Consider the following 23,043-nt stretch of genomic DNA (forward strand, 5'->3'; position numbering starts at 1 on the left):
GGCCTTTACAGGGCACACTGCTGCACATCTACTTAGAAGGAAATGGGCTATACACATCTATTCAATGGATTCTAGGGAAGGGAAGTAAGTTGACCTCTGGGCCTCTGGAAGTTTCCTAGCCCTTGAATGACTTTGAGTGTGTACATGTCAAGTGTTTTGCCTTCTAGCCATATCTGGAATTCAGGGGGAGTGTTGGAAGAGAGATGGTTTCTTCCAATCAGGCTTGACTCCTACACCTTCTATTTGGAAATATAAAGCATTGCAAACCCCCTTTCTTTCAGTCCTCACCTTGTCTCCCTTTGTCTGTTTATCAGGTCTCCTTTCTTCCTTGGAGGCCAGATCTACTTGCCTAGCACAGCTGAGCCTAAGGAACCTAAACTTGTGTTATCAACTCCGACTCGCCAGCATCCTCACTTTTGCTTCCTCAGTTTCTGATACTTGACCCTGACATTCAGGCACTCTCACATTTTGCCCATCCAACAGAACTGCCTTTTGCATCACTCACTGGGTTGGCATGAAATCCAGTTTTTCAGGCTGGAATGAGAGGGTGGGGAATGAGGAAAGTAGGCAGAAACTGCAATGCACATCACAGGGAAGAATAAATGGGACAGGGCTCTCGCTCGTAATCTCTGTTGACAATGTTGCGGGTAGTGGTCTTTGGTCCACTGTCCTATGCTGCTTCCCAAAATTGGCCCCAAGTATATCTAGCTGCTGATCTATGCAAACATAGCAGATTGTTGATGCTATATAAACATGTGTAGCACTAATAGCAGCAAGATCAGCCCTGGCTACTTCAAACTCACTGGCAAGTAGTAGGCAAAACAATTAGGTCAGATCAAGGGTCCGTCTAGTCCAGCACTCTGTTCACATGGTGGCCAACCAGCTGTCGACCAGGGACCAACAAAGCAGGACACAGTACAACAGCACCCTCCCACCCATGTTCCCCAGCAGCTGGTGTATATAGGCTTAGTGCCTTTGATACTATGATACATCATAGTTTGGTGCAGGCCATTGCTACTATGGGGGTGCTTTGGATTCAGCCAAATGCAAAAATCAGAACTGAATTGGACTGGATTGGACATTGCTACATATGGATCAACTACGTATGGTTCACCATTTTGAGATGGATTTTTAGGCCCACTTTATCGCAGTGGTGCCCTTGCCATATGGGTACCTCTTGGGGAGACTACCACTCATATGAATTGGCACCTACTTGGTTTGGGATGGTTTTAGCCAGACCAAGAAAACCTTGCCCCAAATGAGGAATTTCTCTAGCAAGTGTTAAAAACTTCCTGAGCCACATGGCACCCATTCAAGGGCACCTATGCCATCTAGCAGCAGTAGGATGTGTGTGGAGAATGGCCTATTGAATAGAAATGGAATAAAACCTCTCTCAAAGCAGGACATTGGCTCCAACTGGTGGCTTGGAAAAGATGCCCAGTGAGTGACCTTTAATAAGCAACTGCCTTGGAGATCCCACTTATAGTTCACTTTGCAATTAAGATCCATTTGAAAATTAGGAATGACAGTTTAGACGGAAATTATGCTACAGTTGTAGCAGAGGGGAATAACTCTCATTAGTCCTGCTCTTCCTGAGCTCCCTATTTCAGCCACAGGTGAAGGGGGAAAAGCAGTCTCTTAATGAATTATTCCAGAGACCAAGGGAATCCCTTCCTTGCGTCTCATTAACTCACCCAGCTCTTTTCAACCGGCACTTTTCGTTAAGTACATTCTGGAACTGAGCTACTTGCCTTTGGTGGCTAAATAGATCATGGGAACTTTGCTTCAGAAAGTGTACTATTTAATGTTATTATTTTAATCTGTCGGCTGTAAACCTAATGGGACATTGAAAGTGAAATTCTGCCTTCCCGATGATTCGGTGTGGACCATTAACTTGCGGTGCCATCTTGCATAATTTCTGTAGGCATATAAAGTGTGCAAGATTTCCCTTCTTCCGCCCTTCCCTATTTTTCATAGGAAGGATTTAACTGAATCCACCAATGGTCTCCATAGAGCAAGGCTAACTAAAACCTGCAGAAAAAATGACTTAGGGATTGAAAGAGAGAAGGTGACATTAACAACAGCATGGAGCACTAAGAACATCCGCTAAAAGAAAAGAAAAAGTTTATTAGAGACTTAGGCCATAGCTAGACGGGGCCCTTCTCCGTGAGCCCCTGCCAAAGGAAGTGAGGAAGGTGGCTACTAGAAGGAGGGCTTTCTCCGCTGTGGCACCCTGGTTGTGGAATGAGCTCCCCAGAGAGGTCCGCCTGGTGCCTACACTGTACTGCTTTCGTCGCCAGCTGAAGACCTTTTTATTCTCTCAATATTTTAACACTTAATTTTAACTTAAATTTAAATCTTACTGTTTTAACTCTGTATTTTAATCTTATATCAATTTTGCTGCGTGGTTTTATCCTGGTTGTGCTTTTTATACTGTATTTTGTAATTGTGCTTTTAACCTGTTGGTTGTTTTATTGTGGTTTTAATTTTTGTGAACCGCCCAGAGAGCTTCGGCTATTGGGCGGTATAAAAATGTAACAAATAAATAAATAAATAAATAAATATCTCAGGGCGACCCCCAGGATCACCCCTGTGCATCCACAGGATGCACAGGGGATCCCAGGAGCAGGGAGGGATGATCCCTCCCTTTTCCTGAGATATGGCCCTACCCTTTCAGCCCGCTTTTTCCATGTTCTCGGGATGATCCCAAGACTGTGGAACATGTGGCCGGGCGTCGCGGTTCGTCCCAGCTCCTCACGGTTACTTGTGAAGAGCTGGGAACCGTAGATGGGTTCCCAGCTCCTCTCAGGAGCTCTGGAGCTCTGCGTCCATTTGGGGTGGGGTGGGTGATCAGGGAATTTTTTTTTTTAAAAAAACTTACCTTTGAGCACACAAGCACTCCTGCACCTCTTCTGTTTCTTTAAAAATAAAATAAAAATGGCGGGCGCAACAGTCTGTTCGTCCGAGGCTGTCACGTGCTGCATGTAAACAGAGGGGGGGATCTCGCGATAAAAATATTGCGAGATCCTCACCCCTCCATAGGTCTAGCTGAGGCCTTATTTGCATTCTTAATTATTATTTTTTATGGTCAATGGGATGAGGATCACTGTGGTGCAGAAAACGAAAGCAACCATCTCAGATATTTCTCATTGTATCATAACAGGATGCAATCCAGCAAGATAATTAAGAGTACTGAACTCCTGTTAGAGTAGAATGTAAGGCAACCATTAAGAAGAACACTTTGCACAATGCAGCAGTTTATACACCTCCTCAGCCTTCCTACAACAACCCTGTAAGGAGAGCCAGTGTTATGATCCCCATATTGTGGGTGAAAGGCAGCAGTGCTGGTGATGGGAAAAGCTGTAAGCGTTCCATGCCACATTTGAATGTGCTTGCTGATTCTGCCTGCCCATTTGCATCTTAAAAGTAGAAGAAAGCTGGGCAAAGGCTTCTGTGAGCATCTCTCATCTCCATCCTGCTTATACATCTGGAGCAGTTGTCTCCAACATCCTGAAGAGCTTCCCCCCTTCCCCAAGGTGATACGCGATGCCCTCCAATCCTGTACCTTGGGGGAAGGCGGAGAAGTAAGAGGTGGCCAATGGTGGTAGCAGGCACTCCCATGAAGGGATGGAGAAAAAGATATGAACAAACAAAGGAATGTATGATAAAGTGGGATCAAAACTTTGGGTATAATGTACCAATGGAATTATGGAAAAAATATGTGGATAAAAGGTTTAAAATATACATTAAGTATCAGAATTAAGGAGAATTTTTACAAGATGATGTATAGATGGTATATGGTATGTCTCCCTCAAAACTAGCAAAAATGTATAGGGGTTGTTTGGGAGACTGTTGGAAATGTGAAGAGCAAGAAGGAACCTTTTACCATATGTGGCGGACATGTAAAAAAGCAAAAACTTTTTGGACTCAGATTCATTTGTCAATGAAACAAACTTTAAAACAAATATACAAATGAAACCAGAAACGTTTTTGCTGGGGCTTATGGATGATTTTTAATGGATGTTTTTTAAATTTTGTATACTTTTAATGTTTACCATTTTTAATTGTTGTAAACCGCCCAGAGAGCTTCGGCTGTGGGGCGGTATATAAATGTAATAAAACAAATAAAAAATAAAAAAATGATCAACTTAAAGAAAAAGGAGGAACGTTGTTTTTGTACATGACAACAGCTGCCAGACTACTATAGGCACAATACTGGGAAAAGACGCAAGTACCATCAACGGAGGAATGGCTGCTGAAGGATTTGGAGATGGCGGAGATGGCTAAACTTAGGGCGTTAGTAAGAGAAAAATCAACAGCCTCATTTGTATTGGACTGGAAACCTCTGATAGAGTATGTACAAGAGTTGCAAAAGAATGATGGATTTGTTTGTGGATTCTATATATAATCTGTGGTCTTTACATAACACTGGGCTGGCTAAAGTGAAGTAATTGACAGCCTATATGTCTGACATGAAGATTGCTTGAAATGGAATATGGCCTGTATATGTTTTGTATATGTGTTTTTATTAGAGGCAGTGTATTAAGCCCTAAACGGTTTGGGGCCAGGTTATTTGAAGGAACGCCTCCTCCCATATGTACCTACCCGGACCTTAAGATCATCTACAGGGGCCCTTCTCCGTGAGCCCCTGCCAAAGGAAGTGAGGCAGGTGGCTACTAGGAGGAGGGCTTTCTCCGCTGTGGCACCCTGGTTGTGGAATGAGCTCCCCAGAGAGGTCCGCCTGGCGCCTACACTGTACTCCTTTCGTCGCCAGCTGAAGACCTTTTTATTCACTCAGTATTTTAACACTTAATTTTAACTTAAATTTAAATTATACTGTTTTAACTCTGTATTTTAACCTTATATCAATTTTGCTGCATGGTTTTATCCTGGTTGTGCTTTTTATATTGTATTTTGTATTTGTATTTTTAACTTGTTGGTTGTTTTATGATGATTTTAATTTTTGTGAACCGCCCAGAGAGCTTCGGCTATTGGGCGGTATAAAAATGTAATAAATAAATAAATAAATAAATAAATAAATAAATAAATATTATATTGTTAGTGTAGTATGTGATGTTCTGTAATGTTTCTTTTTATTTTTGTTGCTGTTGTTTGTAGAAAATAATAAAATTGTAACTAAGAGAGAAAAAATATATTTTCCTGCCAGGGACGTAGGAAGGTAGGAGCACCCACCAGCTGGGGTGGCCACTTGCACACTGACAAACAAAGAGGAAAAGCTGAACCTAAAAAGGGGGCAAAAGAAGACATCAATTTGCATATGTTAATTTATACGTATCAATGCCCTGGCTCTATTTCAAATAGGAAAACAACATATCTCATCATAGTGGGGAAGACCATGACCAGGTGACCAGTGTGCCTGCTCAGTCTACAGTCCAGGTGCTAAGTCTACAGTCCAGGGGTCTTGAAATGGGCAATTTCAAGACCCCTGTTCTCCTTTCTTCTTTATCTTAAAACCTAACTTGGACTGGACAGGTCGTCAAATAGAGGAAACCCTTAAATAGAAGTCTGCCCTCTGACAGCTCTTCGAAACACTTTAATTCTGATGGCCACAGCCTTTGGGACATGGCAGTATTTCCTATAGAACAACCGTCTAATCCAGCAATCCTAGAAACAAGGGAAAACTTTGGGATTTATAGACAGAACACAAAAAAACTCAAAATAGCCTGAGCTTCAAGGATGAATCCTATCCTGGACTTCTCTTGCAGCTTGGGAATTCCAGCCATAGCACTAACATTCTGTAACAGTCACTCTGGTTACTTGAGTTTTAGTTCTTATACTAACTTTCACTGGTGGAGGAGGAAGCCAAAACGTTTGATAGAAATTAAATATTTATTTATTTATTTATTACATTTCTATACTGCCCAATAGCCGGAGCTAAAGAATCTATATCCCATATATCCCTTATAATTTGCGCTGGTTTGCCAATTGCTTGACTATATATCTATCTACCATTTATGGCAGTAATGTTCTATAACTTTCACCCTGGGTGCTTAAGTTTCAGTTCTTATATTAACTTTCACAGATGAAGGTGGAAGACAAAATGTTCAATAGAAATGGAAGAATATATATTTATCTCTGGTTTGTCAATTCCATATACTATTTATCTGTCTATCTATCTGATAGAACAATCTACAGGAATATAATTTTTTTTAATAAAAAGCAAATATTTTAATGACAAAAGATTCAAAAGTTTGCTGAATACTATGGGCTGTCAAAAAAGAGTATATAAGTATTTTTAGGTACGCTTAATAGTCTTTGGATTGCACCTACTGCGTTCTATTAATCATCCAACATATTTTTATTTTTTAGAATCATGGTTAAAGACAGTTTTTTTAAAAGCATGAAAAACAATTGCCAACTTCAGAGTGCTCAAATTTATCAACATAGTTTTGTGTAGTAGAGGAGTACAGCTTGTTTCAGAGACAGAAGGCATTTTAATGCTTACTTTGTTCCCTGTGAAATTAAATGCCTTGTGATCTGGAGAGGGCTTTCTCCGTGGTGGCCCCACACCATCATAGGACTGTTATGCTTCAGCATTGCAGGCTTTTAAGAAGGCCTAGAAAACATATTATTTTACCTAAGTCTTCTCTTGATATGTTTGCTGTTGCTGTTGTTGCCTTAATTGTTGATACTAGTTTTTCGTTGGCTTTTATTATTGTTTTTAATTGCCATTTTATTGCGTCCATGTTTTTATTGCTTTTAACAGTTTAGCTTTATATATATATATTTGCCGTAAGCCACCCTAAGGGATTCTGCCCTGAAAGGTGGCCAAGAAAGATTTTAAATAAATAAATAAGTGTGTGTATGTGTGCGTGTGTGCGTTATTGCCAAGAGATCATTCCATGGGACACCAAACACATCCTCTTAATCACTATTAAGGGCAAAAATCCAATATTTTTGCATAATTGAGAATGCAAGCCAGACATCAGAAGCTCTTTGCACCTTATATGTAGAGGCAGATGTGTCAGAAAAACAGTTTGAATATTATTGAACATGACATATTTAGGGTGAATAGCATTAAATATTCATGTTTGGGTATTAAACATAGTCCTCATCAGCTATTAGAAGATGGAACAAAATGAAGATTCCTTCCCCACTTTTTCTTTTTAAATATAACTCCTGAGTCTGATCTAAAATTCATCTCCCCAAGGAGTTTGATGATACCTGGCGTAAATGCTGCAAAGTAGATGAGTTTGAGTTCACTAACTGTTCAGAGCTGGTTAGATATCTGGGTCTCCCTACTATTTGATGTCTTATTGCACTGCAGTCATTACAGCTTGATGTCACTTAGTTAAAAACAAAACATCAACAAAAACAAACAACCCCTTCTCTTTAACCCAGAGACATTTCCCCCCTGTTTGGCATGAGCATGAAGTGAAATTGGTGCCCATCTCATTTGGTAGATGAGAACCGCTAGCAAAAAATATTATCTCTTTACAAGAACCATCAAAGTTCTGCTGATGATTTTCTGCAGAGTGAGGCAAGCTCTTGAAACTGTAGGATGGGATGTGCTAAGCTTAGAAGGTGATGCTTATAATAAACCCCTCGCCCCGCCCTGTGCCCCAATTCCTGTTAATTCATCAAAACTTTTCTCTCTGAGGAAGGCCTGGCGCATTCAACATGATTTCTGGGTAGCATCTCTTTATAGACTGTGATATCAGCTTCCACAAAGAGAGTAGCTCTCTGCCAAAGCAGCTTAGTGCTTTGGGCTTGGAAGCGCTAAACTCTCCGGGATGAATTCCAGTGTTCTGAATCAGCCCTAACTTACTCATTGAGCAGCTCTGATGAACAGCCTTTTCCACGTGGCTTCGTGCCATAAATGATGGTCCCCCAGGGTCACCTGTGCACCTGGCTAGCTCACAGATTCCGCACGCTGGCTATTGTTAGGCACAATTAAACGGGCCTATTTGCACTAGGTAAATGGAACTGGCCACGGTGACACATGCCTTAGTTACATCCCGATTGGATTACTGTAACACGCTCTACGTGGGGCTGCCTTTGAAGAGTGTTCGGAAACTCCAGCTGGTTCAAAGAGCTGCAGCCAGATTGTTGACCGGGGCTGGTTACAGGGAGCACACAACTCCCCTGTTAAAACAGCTCCACTTTCTTCCAGTCTGTTTCTGGGCACAATTCAAAGTGCTGGTTATGACCTATAAAGCTCTATATGGTTCGGGTCCAGGTTATTTGAAAGAACGTATTCTCCCTTATGAGTCTGCCCGTGCTTTGAGATCTTCTGGAGAAGCCCTTCTTCCAGTCTCACCATCTTCACAGGCGCGCTTGGTGGGAACATGGGAGAGGGCCTTCTCGGTGGCTGCTCCAGTGCTCTGGAACTCTCTTCCCGGGGAAGCTGGACTGGCTCCCTCCTTGATGGGCTTTCGGAAGGAGGATAAAACTTTTTTCTTCCAGCAGGCCTTTGGAGAATAATCCAGCCCTCCATCTATGTTAATGTCTTATAATTTTGTTGTGTATTTTTTAATTGTTTATGGTTTTGTTTCCGTCCCCTCCCCATGTATATTTTAAACTTTGAAAGGCCCAGCATTGGGCAAAAGGCGGGATACAAAATAATAATAATAATAATAATAATAATAATAATAATAATAATAATAATAATAGGTAGACATGGCTAAGGCACACATCCTTTTGTGGGGTGGAAACAAACAAAGGGCTTGACATAATTTGCGGCAGCTATTATTTGGCACGAAAAAGCATCCACCTCAAATGCTCTTCAAATAATTGAATATTGCCAAAAAAAAAAAAAAAAAAAAGACTTTGTGATGCTTATTGCCACCTCATCTTGGATGAAGAAATGAGGCACGTGTCATGAAGTCAAACATTTGTGCTTTAATATTTTATCTGTGACAGGAAGGGCTGGAGCTCCCATGGGGATCTAGAAGGGTAGTGCATCACATGTCCTTCACCCTGCTGAGAGGGCCTCCTGCCTCCTGATGCAGCTGCAAGGACCAGGCAGCAATGGCTGGCCACTCTGGAGAGCCCTGCCAGGTGCGCTCCTGCTGAGGCCACAGTAGGGAAGCAGCAGAGCAGTTTCTTCATCCAGTGACGACTCCAGGTCTTGGGGGGGGGGGGGGGCTTGGGCAAGTTCCCCTCAATGGGCTCCTTCCTCTCTGAGTCTACTTATCCACCACCATTGTCACCAACTGCTATTGTTCTTCATCCTCGTTTTCATCATTGCTACCCTTTGCTTGCTAATAGCCATCTACTGCTCCTCCTTCTCACCATCACTCCTGTCTGACTCAAAGCAGGTGAACAAGCAGGTGGCAATGGGGGAGAGGAGGGCAGCAACTCCAGGGGGCTCGTGTCAGTGGACCCCTGCTTGGGAGTGGGCCCTCAGCTGGTGCCCAATCATGCCTACCCTTGATGCCAGCCTTGCCTTCAGCAGATTGGCTGTCAGCTTGTTTTCCCCACAATGCCCTGGACACACTGTCATTCCAGGGCACTGCGGGGGGAAATGGATGCCCTCCTTGGTGGCTGCCTTTCCCCTCCCCCTCCCACAAAGCCCTGGAATGGCACTACATTTGGGGTATTGTGGGGGAAACAAAATGGTGCTCAGGCCACTGGAGGAAGAGCACTGGTTGCCATTGTTTTTTGCCACTGCTACTTGCGACAGTAGAAAGGAACAAGGTAAAAAAGAAGACAAGGAAGACACCGGCTGCTGCTGTCAGCTGACCCAATGGTGCAGCTACGTTATTGTAGATGCTTGTCTTAATGGCCTTATGTTATCCACCCCGTTAGATGTTAATGGATATTACTTTACTTATTTCAAAGACCCTGTTCAGATAACATGCTAAGCCGTGGTGGTTGAGCATTTTGACATAAACATTATGGGTTCGTGTGTCTTGTGAACCATGCCTAACCATGGTGACTACACAGCCACGGTTTAAATATGCTCACTAACCATTTACAGCAAGAGGATTAGTAGCCTAACCATGGCTTAGCGTGTCATCCAAACAGGCCCAAAGTGTGGTAAAGTAGCCCAGCTGTATTTGCGGTAGGCATGGACAGATTTACTGCTGCTGCCCCCTCTCGCCAGGCATTGCGAGCCCCTGGAGGGCTTGATGAGCACCCCGGGAACACCCCGCAGCTGCCCGCTCCTTGATGCAAACCATCATTTTTACGCAAGATGGCAGCTCCATCATTTTCGTATTTTTAATGTTGCACAAAATGATAGCCATGCAGGGGCATTTCCATAACATTAGAGACGTAGAGGTCCCATTCATGCATCTAATGTTGCAGAAATGGACCTTCACAGCCACCATTTTGTGTGACATTAAAAATATGAAAATTATGGAGCTGTCAAATGGAGGCTTGCATTGAGGAGCAGTTGGCTGCCGGGCTTTCCCAGACTATGCAACACTTGGCGAGCGCATCTGCTAGCACCCTGAGGCCCTGTGAGCGGCGTCCGAGTGGAATGGAGTCTGTTGGGCTCTGCCCTCATTTTGGGTGCTCACAACATCCCTAATTTGGGGGACCTCCTGTTCATTCTGCTAAGTGGAGTCCTGGAGTCCTGCTCCAAAAATTCACAGCCTATGACTTTGGCCACAAAACTCTGAGCTGTTTTGGCCAAGCCATACTTACGGCTAAGCCTGTCCGCCATTCCTGATCTTCTCCTTAAGGAATCCCTGAGATGCGTAGGAGGAACTCTAGGATTTCCTGGGACGTGATTTGAAAACCATTGACCTAAAGCTAAAAGCTTACGCTTTGGAACAATAATTCAGGACATAAAGATTATTTGTTTCATGTGGGGCAGAGAAGATGTTTCCTGTACAACATTTTCATAAACCTTTTGCTACGTACATAAAACAATCCTGCTGTGCCTATTACTTTTTAATGTGCAAAGCCAACAAACCAAGCAAGAAAAGCAGACTGCCTTTCTGAATCCCCATTAACCTCAATGAGTGAATCCCTGCTAGTTTCTCATCCGTCAGAAATCAATACAGAAATAAATGCAAGCATAGCTGGAGGAAACGCAGTCAAAGAAAGTTCTGTGTTTGATGCTGCTGTAAGTGGCATGATTTCACTCATCTTTCCCTCGGTGGTTCTGATGCATCCACAGCCTCTTCATTATTCCAAACTACAACTGAGCACAATTGAGCGACTGCTGAACATGGGACTGCTGTTCGTTATTTCCTCTCTGGCAGCAATCAGCTACGCCAAAACGTTTTACAATCTTGCCAGAAGGCTCATGGAAGACCTGAAACTCAGAGCTGTGCCTTACAGAGGGATTGGAATCCTCAGCTCTTCAGTTTAAATCTAAATAAATAAAGTAGCAAATGCAAACCTTTTAGAGTCCGGAAGAGAATGGGATCGGAGAGAGGCCCCACTCCTTTGGCGTTACGGGCTTGTATTCGAAAGTAATACACGGTGTCCAGATTCAATTCCATGATTTGATGGGTAAGCCGGTCGCCACTGATGGACTCCATGACCCAGGCATCGATGGGGGAATTCTTATCCAAGGTGAAGAATAGAATGTAAGCTGCAAGAGAAAGAGAGAGAGAGAGATGCATAGTCTTCCTCTTAGTATATTTAGTGCACATCTTCAGATTTACTCCATGCTTTAGGGTGGATTCCTGCATTGAGCAGGGGGTTGGACTCGATGGCCTTGTAGGCCCCTTCCAACTCTGCTATTCTATGATTCTATGATTCAATTCAACATGTATATAGGGTGCATTCTGCAACTATGAGTAACAATTTGTTTAATTTTATGACTTTTCTAGCCTACTTTTTTTCCTCCAAGGAACCCAAGGCAGCATACATAATCCTTCTCCTCCCCTCCATTTTATCCTCAAAACAACAACCCAGTGAGGTAGGCTGGGCTGAGAGACTGTGACTGGCCCAAAGTCACCCAGTGAGCTTCCATGACTGAGTGGGGACTAGAACCTGGATCTCCCAACTCTCAGGCCATTTCTACACCAGCCCGAAAATGCTTGCTGGTCATGGCCAAATGACTCACAGGGACTCTCGAGAGGAAGGAGGAATGACAACGGGTTTTCCCAGGGATAAGTACTCCCTGGGAAAATCCAATTCTACCCGCGGTCTCTTACTTTACTTTACAGAAGCAAAGTAAAAAAGTCAGGCCTTAGAGGGTTGGGATTATTCTGCTGGGAGGGGATATCTCTGAGAAGAGTAGTTTCATTTTCTAGTTAAGTTTCATTTCTTCAAGGTGGAAATGTTTGGGGTGAAGAGGGTATAAAAAGAGAGGAGCTAGCCAGCCATAGAGAGAGCAGGAAAAGACAGAAGCACGAGGAAGCAGCAGTTGGAAAGCCTAAACGCAGCTAGGGTAAAAGACTTGCATTTTTGCAACTTTAATTTTTTTAATGCCTTTGTATCACTCAGCTCTATTGACTAAAAAGCTTTATTGTAATTTGGTTGTTTTAAAATATTAGTAAACTGTTGTGTTAAGCCACAAGTGCCTGGAGTGTCACTCACCCCACATCTACAGCCTAAACCCCATGTTATTGGGAAGGGGAATGTAAAAAGAAGGAAGGTGGGACTCTTAAGAAGGCAAGAGTTGCTCCAGGGCTCCAGGAAGGAACCCTGACAAACATTTATGTTGGTCATTGCACCAAGCAGACTACAGTATGATTCCTGAGTGCCATATTGGTTATTTATGCACTGTGAACTGTACGAGGATCAGCAACAAGAATGCCTTCAATGTCCACCTTCTCTTGCCCTACTTCTCTTGGGACGCCTGTGTGATGTGCATCGCAAGGAACCCGGACGTTTCCAGGGAACAGAAACCTTCCCAGATCTTCCCAGATCTATAGACAGTAGCTCAGTCCTTTTAAGTCCCTCTCTCAATCTCTCTTGCTGCTCGGTTTTACCCTGGTCGTGCTTTTATATATTATTTTTATTGAGTTTTTATACTATTGTTTGTTTTATACTGTTGTTTGTTTTATACTTTTATTTGTGTCTGATGGTTTTAACTATTGTGAACCACTCAGAGAGCTCCAGCTATTGAGCAGTCTAAAAATGCAATAAATAAATAAATAAATAAATAAAAATTCATGCTCCTCTTGCAAATATTTATTTATTTATTGCATTTTTTATACCACCCAACAGCCAAAGCTCTCTGGGCAGTTTACAAAAATTAAAACCACGGAAACCATTCAAAATATAAAACAAACAGTATAAAAGCATAATATAAAACACAATATAAAAACACAACCAGGATAAAATCGAGCAACAATGCAGAATTTAATACAGATTTAAAATACAAATTTAAAACAGCAAAAGTTAACTGTTAAAATGCTGAGAAAATAAAAAGGTCTTCACCTGGCATCTAAAAGTATATAGTGGAGATGCCAGGCCAACCATTTTAGAGAGTTCATTCCACAGCCGGGGTGCCACAGCAGAGAAGGCCCTCCTCCTGGTAGCCACCAGCCTCATTTCTTTTGGCAGTGGCTCATGGAGAAGGACCCCTGAGGATGACCTTAGGGTCCGGGCAGGTACATATGGGAGGAGGCGTTCCTTCAGATAGCCTGGCCCCAAGCTGTTTAGGGATTTGAATGTTAATACCAGCACTTTGAATCGGGCCTGGACCTGGACTGGCAGCCAATAGTCCATGAAGCAAGACGTACAAAAGAGTGGGCTGCCAGATGCTATTGGGGGACAGTCTAAGTGGCCCCTGAAATGGTTAAATATATTAATTTAAATGACAGTGGCCTGGCAATGGAGGGAGAAGATTTAATGTACTCCTATAGGGTGTCCTTCCCATCTTCTCTCCAGTGCCAGCTCCAGGTTTTTGAGCAGCTTTGAGCAAGGCACTTTGAGGGCGCCGAAAAGCACACCCAGAAGCTGCTCTCTTAAAGAGGCTTTCAGGCACGCCGCTTCAAAGCCTCCACCCCACCCCACCCCACAACCCCAGCATCCTGGCTTCGAAGCCAGGAGCGGGCGCGGGGGGTGGCTTCAGTACGGCGTGCCTGCCTAGGGCACAAAATAGTCTGTGCCGGCCCTACTGGGGATGTGGGCCCATGCCTACCCTTGATGCTGGCCCTGCCCCTCTCCATGCGGAGTGAGAAGGAGGATCATGACGTCAGTCAGTTCCCCTCGGCCAATTTCGGTCGTAGTATTTAGGCCTCTGAGGTGGCAGCAAGAACATCAAGGCAATAATGAGAAGTCCAGCTTTCTCTCCTCAGAAGCTACACTTTGAGCTTTTGATGTGTGCATGTGGTACATGACGCACATGGGAGTTCTGAACGATCGAGATCCGCTTCATTCGCTTCCCCATAAGGGGCATTATTTCTACATAGAGGAGTGGAATCACGGAATCTGTATGCTTGAAGCATTTCTTGACGAGGAGAAAAAAATGGGGAAACTTAAAAGGTTGTCACACAGAGGAGGGCCAGGATCTCTTCTCGATCCTCCCAGAGTGCAGGACATGGAATAACGGGCTCAAGTTAAAGGAAGCCAGATTCCAGCTGGACATCAGGAAAAACTTCCTGACTGTTAGAGCAGTGTGACAATGGAATCAGTTACCTAGGGAGGTTGTGGGCTCTCCCACACTAGAGGCCTTCAAGAGGCAGCTGGACAAGCATCTGTCAGGGATGCTTTAGGGTGGATTCCTGCATTGAGCAGGGGGTTGGACTCGATGGCCTTGTAGGCCCCTTCCAACTCTGCTATTCTATGATTCTATGAAACCTCCAATCTTATACTTATTTACCTGGGAGCAAGGCCCATTGAACTCAGTGGGCTTACTTCTGAGTACATATGTCTAAAATTGCATTGCTGGAGTCTCCTCCCATGCACACTTCTCCCCGATACGAAAAGGGGCATTTGCTAGGGTGACAATATACATGTAGTCTGAGGGGACAAGGTTTTCAGACCTCTAACTCCATTGTTCATATTCGTGAGACCATACTGTATGCATTTCATAAGTTGCACAATATTTCTCATAATAATCAGATGCTTTGGAGATGTCTATTCATAGCCTAAAGGGGTCATTTAAATGCAACATCTCTCTCTCTCTCTTAAGAGGCTCTGTTCTATTTTTCATAGCAAATTAACATTACAGGCTCCTAATGGATATCTTAATTAGGCAGTGATGTTATAGCAATATTTTGGGGAGTAAGATTTGTCATTGTATACCACTCATTAAACTCAGTCCTTGTCAGTCATTATTAAGGGGTTTCAGATCATCAGTGCCTTACCTTGTTATTACAAAGTTAAACATTCACCAATAAATTTCCCCCTAACATGTCAGGCCAGGCACCCTATCATTATGTATGTTAGGTTTTACATTATCGCCAAACGGCCTGCCTATTACGAGCCACCGCTAATTGCCACTGAGCATAACACATCGGAAGACCTTTGCTCTGAAGGACTGCATTGTTTTTTAAACCGTCTAGTGCTTTCTTCTGTGGAGAGGTTGGAGGGGGGGGCATGACACTCTAGCTTGCTTTTTTTCTTTCTCATCTATCATTCCTGTAATTTTCACACTGAATTAATTACTAGAACCTCTTGCCACCACTCTGTGTGAAAAACAAGCAAGAAAAGGAGGAGGAGAAGGAGAAGAGGAGAAGAGGAGGAGGAGGAGGAGAAGGAGGAGGAGGAGGAGGAGGAGGAGGAGGAGGAGGAGGAGAAGGAGAAGAAGAAGAAGAAGAAGAAGAAGAAGAAGGGGGAGGAGGAGGAGGAGGAGGAGGAGGAGGAGGAGGAGGAGGAGAAGAAGAAGAAGAAGAAGAAGAAGAAGAAGAAGAAGAAGAAGAAGAAGAAGAAGAAGAAGAAGAATAGACGAACTTGGAAATGCTGCCAGCTGTGGGTGCTCTGGCAAAGGTGATGCTACTTCTGCAGTCTGTGCAGTCTGTAATTCTAGTCACTTTTGGATGACACTAATTTTCTAGACATATTTCAAGCCAGTGTCTGGTAGGGAGGTCCATCACTGGGAAATCCTGACTTTTGCGGCTTGCTCAAAAGTCAAGATTTCTGCGGCGCAACCAACTCATCTTGTATCCGTGAGCCAAAACTTGGGGAAGTTTCCGTAATTTCGGCCGCAATTTCAATAATTTGTGCAAATTACAGCTGCTCAAATTACTCATATGGCAGCTGCAATTTGCACGCATTTCAGAATGGTAAAAAAGAAAACCCACGCGCTGACCTGACTCGATGCAGATCAAGTCCAGCCAGCTTGCGGGAAACAAGCTGAAGCCTTTGGGGAAAGCTCAGGGAGCTCAATCCCCTGGACGGATTCCTCCAACTTCCCTGGTGTCTGGCCTTGTTCTGCTGCTGAAACAGCTCTGGTTGCCCCAATGCACAGCTGGAGAACTGCAGGTACAGAGGACAAATCCGGTCCTTATGGGGTCCCAACATGGCCCTCTGGGGTTCTCCAGACAGCTTATGGGGGCGCATTCCAGGGTGGGTGGGTGGAGGCCAAAGGCACAGGGGGTAGAGTCAAAGACAAAAACGGTGGAGACAAAATGTTTTAAAAATGCTATCATACTGAAGCTTAAAGCCAGTAACGAAGCCTTAGGAAAGGCATTTCTATCTTTTAGAATGGTGAAGGAATGTACAGAAGCCAGGAAACCACTGTATGATTGGTAGTTGTGGGGAAGAATGGCTGTCTGGAGAATCCCATATGGTACTCCTTTCCATTTTATCCTCACAATACCAACTGTCTGAGGTACACTAGGTTGATCGTCAGTGACTGGCCCAAAGTCACCCAGTGAGCTTCATGGCCAAGTGGGGACTAGAACCTGGATCCCCTGAGTCCCAGTCCAACACTCTAACCACTACACCAATTGATTCTTTTCACCTGGTTTTTAATATTCTTGCTGCTATGCTCTGTTCTGCTCTATTACTGGTTTTAGTAGTTAAATTTTAAATATTTCAAGACATTTTGGGAGGCTTTGCTTGAAAGGCAATATAAAAACGACTTAGAAAAATAAAATAACATTAATTCAAGAATTGAACGCAGTCAACCTGGCGTATATGTAGGCTGGTCTACCAAGGACTCGATCTACCCAGTCTTAGGCCTCAGCTAGACGAGGGGGATAGTAGGGCAACAATATTGTGATTTTATGATTGCGAGATCATTGTCCTGGTCTACACGTGGTGTGCGACTTTGTGGCTGCCATTTTGAATTTATTTTTTAAACGAGAAGCAGCACATGAGCGCTTGTGCGGAAATCGTGAGCATTTTTTAAAAACACACACACCCTCCCCTCCCCTCCCCCACACCACACCCAATGGCACAGAGCTCCTGAGGAGCTCTGTACCCCATGCCCAGCTCCTGGCTCCTTGCAGTTACTCATGAGGAGCTGGGACAACCCGTGATGCCTGGCCACACGTTCCACGGTCTCGGGATCAGCCCGAAACCACAGAAAAAATGGGCTAGAAGGGTAGGACAAAATCCCAGGGAAATGGAGGGATCATCCTTCTCCCAGGATGCCCTGTGCATCATGTGAATGCACAGGGACGATCCCAGGGTGATGACTGGGATATTGCCCTGTCTAGCTATGGCCTCAGTCCTGCCTTCCAGAAACTGCAAAAGCAGGAGGAGGGAGGAGTCCAACAACTGGCAGATCACCATACTTTGCTAGCTTCTTGGATCCAGGGATGTATGAGGAATTTGTTTCAGTTTGCTTTTTGTCAGGGTTTACCCAGTTCACACCTTTGGGACTGAACATGGACTCGGACACATTTCTGAGCTTGCAATGCGATTCACAGACCTCCCAAAATGTGTTTGACAGCATGCAAACGTTTGAAAAATGTGTACGGAAAGCTGGGTCCTTTTGTAGGATGCAGCTAAATATGCTTTTATCAATGGGAGAAGAATGTGTACATTTCAAAGATGCACTCAATTGATGTGCACATTTTGATAAAATATGCACAAAAATATGCACAGGCTCTCATGAAAAAAATAAGAACATCAAACTAGCAGTCAAGTGAGAACAAGGTTTGGAATGGGATTTGGAGAACTTTGCCGAGCTCTGGTTTTGCTGATTTGCACATCCCTTGGTGGATGACAAGATAGGTAGGGGTTCACTTAGGTCATTGCCAGCACTAAATAAGAGATGATTTAAATTACACAGTGGGTGAGTGAAAAGCACTCATCCACACAACCTGCTGTGACATTTAAAGGTTTATTTTTAACCCTATAGCAACCCATATGTGCAGCAGTCGCCCACTAGTAATGTATGGCTTGGATAGAAGCCATTGCTGTTGGCATGCAAACCTTTTCAGTGGCTTGCCAGTACCTTTTTGCGTGCCAGCATCACATTGGGAACAGCTTAGTAGCAGTAGGAATGCATGTTCAGGAAATCAATAAGGGCACAGCAAGAGTGATTGAAAAGTGGTAACACACTTCAAAATCAGGTCGTAGGAATGGGAGAACCGGGGATGCTCAAGCTTGCTGAATTTCAAAGCTCAGTTCAGCTCACTCCTGTTCACGTGCTCCCCCCACTGCCCCGGTTGATTCAAATGGGAAAGTGCACATTTTTCAGTAGTGTGCACTATTCCCCCATTGACTAAAGCATGAAAATGTGATTTTTTTAAAAAAAGTGTGCATTAAAAATACAATTTAAAAGGTGCATTTTTAAAATTGTGTATTTCTAACATTGCACATTTGTAAAAGAGTACATTTCTTAAAGTGTACATTTTTAAAAGTGCACATTTTCAAAGAGCACATTCTTTGAAGGTAAATGCAAGTTTGTGAATTTGCAAAAGTTTTCTGAGAACAAGGGCTTTGCTAGACCTACCTCCTAATCTGGGTGGGAAGAGCGGTGAGCCCGTGCTACTAGTGGATGTGACGGGGGAAAGCAAAACTCCGTCGCGTCCGCCATTTTTTTATTTTTTAAAGGGGCCGAACGCAGGAATGCTCCTGCACTTAGGTAAGGCCCTTTAAAATACAAAAACAAAACCTTCTCCTCGCTCCCCCCTACCTGGCCATGAGTCCCCCACTCCCGCTGGCTTTGTTTCCCCCCCATCCCCGCCAGCTCCGTCGCCCACCCACCAGCCCCTTCCCCCCTTGCCTCTGATCCTCCCACCTCCCCCGGGCTCCGAACTTCCCCTCACCTCCCCCGGGCTCCGCCACTTGTCCCGGCTACTCGTGAGTAAGTGCGGTAGCTGGGAAAAGTAGCGGAACAAGCTAGATGCCCACAGTCTCAGGCTCAGCCCGAGGCTGCGGGTAATACTGGGCCAAAAGAGGTTCCGGTTAGCCCAGGCCGAAGGAGGTTTCAGCCCTGCCTGAGTCCAGGATCCCCTGTGCATCATCTGGACGCACAGGGGCCAGCCCGGGGCTCATACCGGGCTACCCCGTCGTCTAGCAAGGCCCCAAGTGTTCCTGCTTGGAGTTGTAACTCTGGCATCTTCGACTGATTTGTGATCTGAAATTCTCATACTCCTTAGGAAGGAGTATTTTGGGGGGCATTAATAAGAAAATGTGTAAATTCTGCATCAAAATGATGAGAGCCCACCCACATGTGCTAATGTCATGTAGAAAGGGTCCTCAAGTGTTTTTAATTTGTTTATGTTGCTTACTGTGATTTTATTATTTTAAAGTTACTTGTATGCTGCCTTGGAGGGAACACAATCGCCCACTGAAATTAATAATTTTCCAAATTTTGCAATGGAGATCTCCACTCCAAAAATTAATAAAGCAATAAAATAAAATGCACACAAATCGTGCACTTTAAAGTGAGCACAACATGTACACAACCATGAAAATTAGGCACAGAAAATTCTGCATGCATTTTATCAGATGTGAAAGAAAGAAAGGCATAGAATACAAGAGGAACTTACCAGTAATTTTCCCATTGGCTTCCAACGGAGGCTGCCAGCTGACAGTGACGGCTCGTGGCTTTCCCTCACGACTAATGACTGTCAGATCTTTGGGAGCAGAGGTCGGGGCTTAGAAGAAAGCAAAAACCCAGAAAAATAGTAAAGTTGACAAATATTAGAAAATATACTTAAGTAATACAGGACGCGACCCAACACCAAGTTATGTGCAAGCACCTTTGATTGCGCCCTGCATTGGAAATGCAGACAAGGAACACAATAAATCATTCCTCCGTCATTCTTGGGGACTTGCAGCAAGAGAACTTCCCATTAGATTGTGCTCATTGCCCAATACTTCCAGATTAGAATAATTAATTCCTTTCATTTATTACCCAGCGGAAGTTACATACTCTGAAAGACACAGGACTTGAATTCTTGTGGTTGTTTTTCTGAGTTGATTATAGAAAAGTGAAAAGTAGTAGATACAGGTCAAAGCATAAGTTTGCCTACACATCTTTCCTTGGTTGCAAACAGGCACCTTCAGGTCTTTATAAATTGCTACATAATGCTTACTACAAAACTCAATCACAATCTCAATCACAACTGCAACCACAGGCACAACAATATCAACGACGCCCAAAAAGGCAAAGGACAAAGGATGTTATTTATTACGACAAATTAAAGCCAACACATTTTGGAACTTTGGGTCCTTCCTCAGGGTGATCTAAAAAGACAATATATATAATATTTATATAGCCAAATGGTCTATAACAACAACAACAACAACAACAATGGATGTTTGTCCATGTTTTCATCCGATCTTTAATTTTAATTATATTTTGAATTTTTTTATATATGTTAATAGCAGTTGGTATATTAAAATCCCGAAGCGGTTCACATCTAAATGCAATATAACAACATAAAACAAGATTATAACAAATATTTAATATGGTGTTTCATTACTTTATCTTTATCTTTTATTATACACCACTCTGGAATCTGTTTAGATGCAGAGTGGTATATAAATGTTGTAATAAATGAATGAATAAATAAATAAATAAATAAAATGAATAATAGAAAAGATTACAACACCACAATAAAAAAGAGGCCAGTAGCAGAATCCTTCACAGGTTAGGGAACCATGTGAACAAGTGTATTTTCAACAGGCACTTGAAACTTGCCACTATTTCCGCCTCACAAATCACACGTGGGACAAAAGGTGTCCCAGAAGGTGGCCTCATTTCTCATCTTTGTCTCAAGCCTCTTTGAAGGGAAAAGTCTTTGAAGTTCAATGCACTGATATGGCTCAATATTGTAAGTATTCCATTCATTAAAATGCAGCAACCTGGCTTGGGGCCAAAGTAGAGTTGCAGAGTGAAGTACTTGCTTTCCCACTGGAACGGATGCCATTAAATGTCTTATTTTAATGCTACTTTCAACATGTAGCAAAACATGGCAAAGGTAATTATTTTAATAAAATGAAGTGGTTGGTTGTTGCGGTTGTTTTTAAAGCAATTAAAATAACAGTCAAATCTGAAAACGCCGAAGAAGAAACCAAATGGAGACATACCTGCTTCATAAGTAGTAGCATGAGCTGTCATACTCCATGTGCTTGACCTTCGACCTTTTGTGACCATGACAGAAAACTCATACATGGTATTTGGCTTAAGGCCTGATACTGTGTGACTCAAGGCTGTTGTATCTGCTGACTATAAATGGGGTGGGGGACAGGGGAGAGAGGAAGAATAGGTATAAAGGACTATCATGGAAGATTCATGACAGCAAATAACACTGAACAATTTTTTTATGGTACTCCTCTCTTCCAGAGCACTCACATGGTGTTATTTTCCTCTTTGCCTTCCATGCCTTCCTCAAAACCAAGCATCCCCATGAAACTTTTGATTTACCACCTCATTCTTTATCACCCAAATCAAATTATCTGCAACTGTATTTTTTGTATTTATTTATTTATTTATTTATTACATTTCTATACCGCCCAATAGCCGGAGCTCTCTGGGCGGTATCACCTTTTCTTACTTAACTCTGCTATCTCTTTCATCCATCTATCCATTGATTCATTCTCAAGCATTAAACTTTACATAGAGCATTAGAAGAGCCATGATGGATCAGACCAAGGGTGCACCCAGTCCAGCATTGTCTTCACACTGTGGCTGTTCTGTGTTTTAAAATTTTAAATTTTGTATACTTGTTTTTATCTCAATTTTAAAATTTCTGTAAACCACCCAGAGAGCTCTGGCTATGGGGGCGGTATATAAGTGAAATAAATAAATAAATAAACAAACCCACAAGCAGGAAATAAGTACAAGAGCACCCTTCCACCCATGTTTCCCAGCAACTGATGTACATAGGCATGCTGTCTCTGTTACTTGAGGTGCCATATAGCTACCAGGACTCTAGTAGCCATGGATACCCTCATCCTCCATGAATTTATCTAACCCCTTTCATTGGTGGCTATCACTACATCGTGTGTTAGGGAATTCCATAGTTTAACTATGTGGTATGTGAAGGAGTACCTCCGTTTAGCTGTCCTGAATCTCCTACCATTTTCTTGGGGGCAGAGACTTCTTCCTTTCATCTTGCATTCCTCAGCACACATACTAGAACTTAAGCCCCATTAAACACAGAGGGGACTTACCTCTGCACAGACATGCATAGTTTGCACTGTGCATCTCTTTTCTGCTTAAGCCTTAAAGCACCACATGCACAGAACTGGTGCTACTGGGTTAAAGTAGAGCTGAAAGAGCCGAACTGGTGCTACTGGTTACAGTTGAACTGGAAGGCCTCGCAGCAATTTTTAGAGATGGAATTTTGGGAAAGGAGGAGGGGGAAAGCTTTCCCCAGACTATACCACCTCCACTCACTTTTGTGGCCTATGCAGAGAATACCAGAGTGAGGGCACCAATCATGGCGTCCCATTCCTAGTCTCACTCTGATTTGGCTTCAGAGTGAGGGCAGAAGGATGGAATGCTTCCTAAGTGGTTACAAAGAGGAATGGAAGCTTCTTTCAACCAAACAGCTCCCAACGGCAGTGTAGACAGAACACTGTTGCCAGTGAGTGGGGTAAAACTTTTTTCCTCACTTGCATCCCCTAAATGGTGGAAATGCCTCACACAATTTGCGAGCCTAAACATGGGGCGACAGATATGGGGGAGGGACATTTTAGTTCAGTTCCATACTGGTCCTCCCTATCTATGGTCAGGGATCAACCAGTTGAACACCACTCCATTCGCATTGCATTTAAAGGACGAAACAAGAAAACAAAAATGTTATTGGCCTA

The 23,043-nt window shown here is 43.3% G+C and overlaps 1 protein-coding gene across 1 annotated transcript in view; it reads right to left on the reverse strand.

Moving 5' to 3' along the window:
• DCC (DCC netrin 1 receptor) overlaps positions 1–23,043 on the reverse strand; it is a 1,200,544-nt gene that overhangs the window by 124,378 nt on the left and 1,053,123 nt on the right. The window contains 3 exon segments of the mRNA XM_063128256.1: positions 11,318–11,512; positions 19,770–19,877; positions 21,316–21,454. Coding sequence (XP_062984326.1) covers positions 11,318–11,512; positions 19,770–19,877; positions 21,316–21,454 — 442 coding nt within the window.

The sequence above is a fragment of the Elgaria multicarinata genome, chromosome 6 (genome assembly GCF_023053635.1).
Source record: "Elgaria multicarinata webbii isolate HBS135686 ecotype San Diego chromosome 6, rElgMul1.1.pri, whole genome shotgun sequence".
Classification (NCBI taxonomy): domain Eukaryota; kingdom Metazoa; phylum Chordata; class Lepidosauria; order Squamata; family Anguidae; genus Elgaria; species Elgaria multicarinata.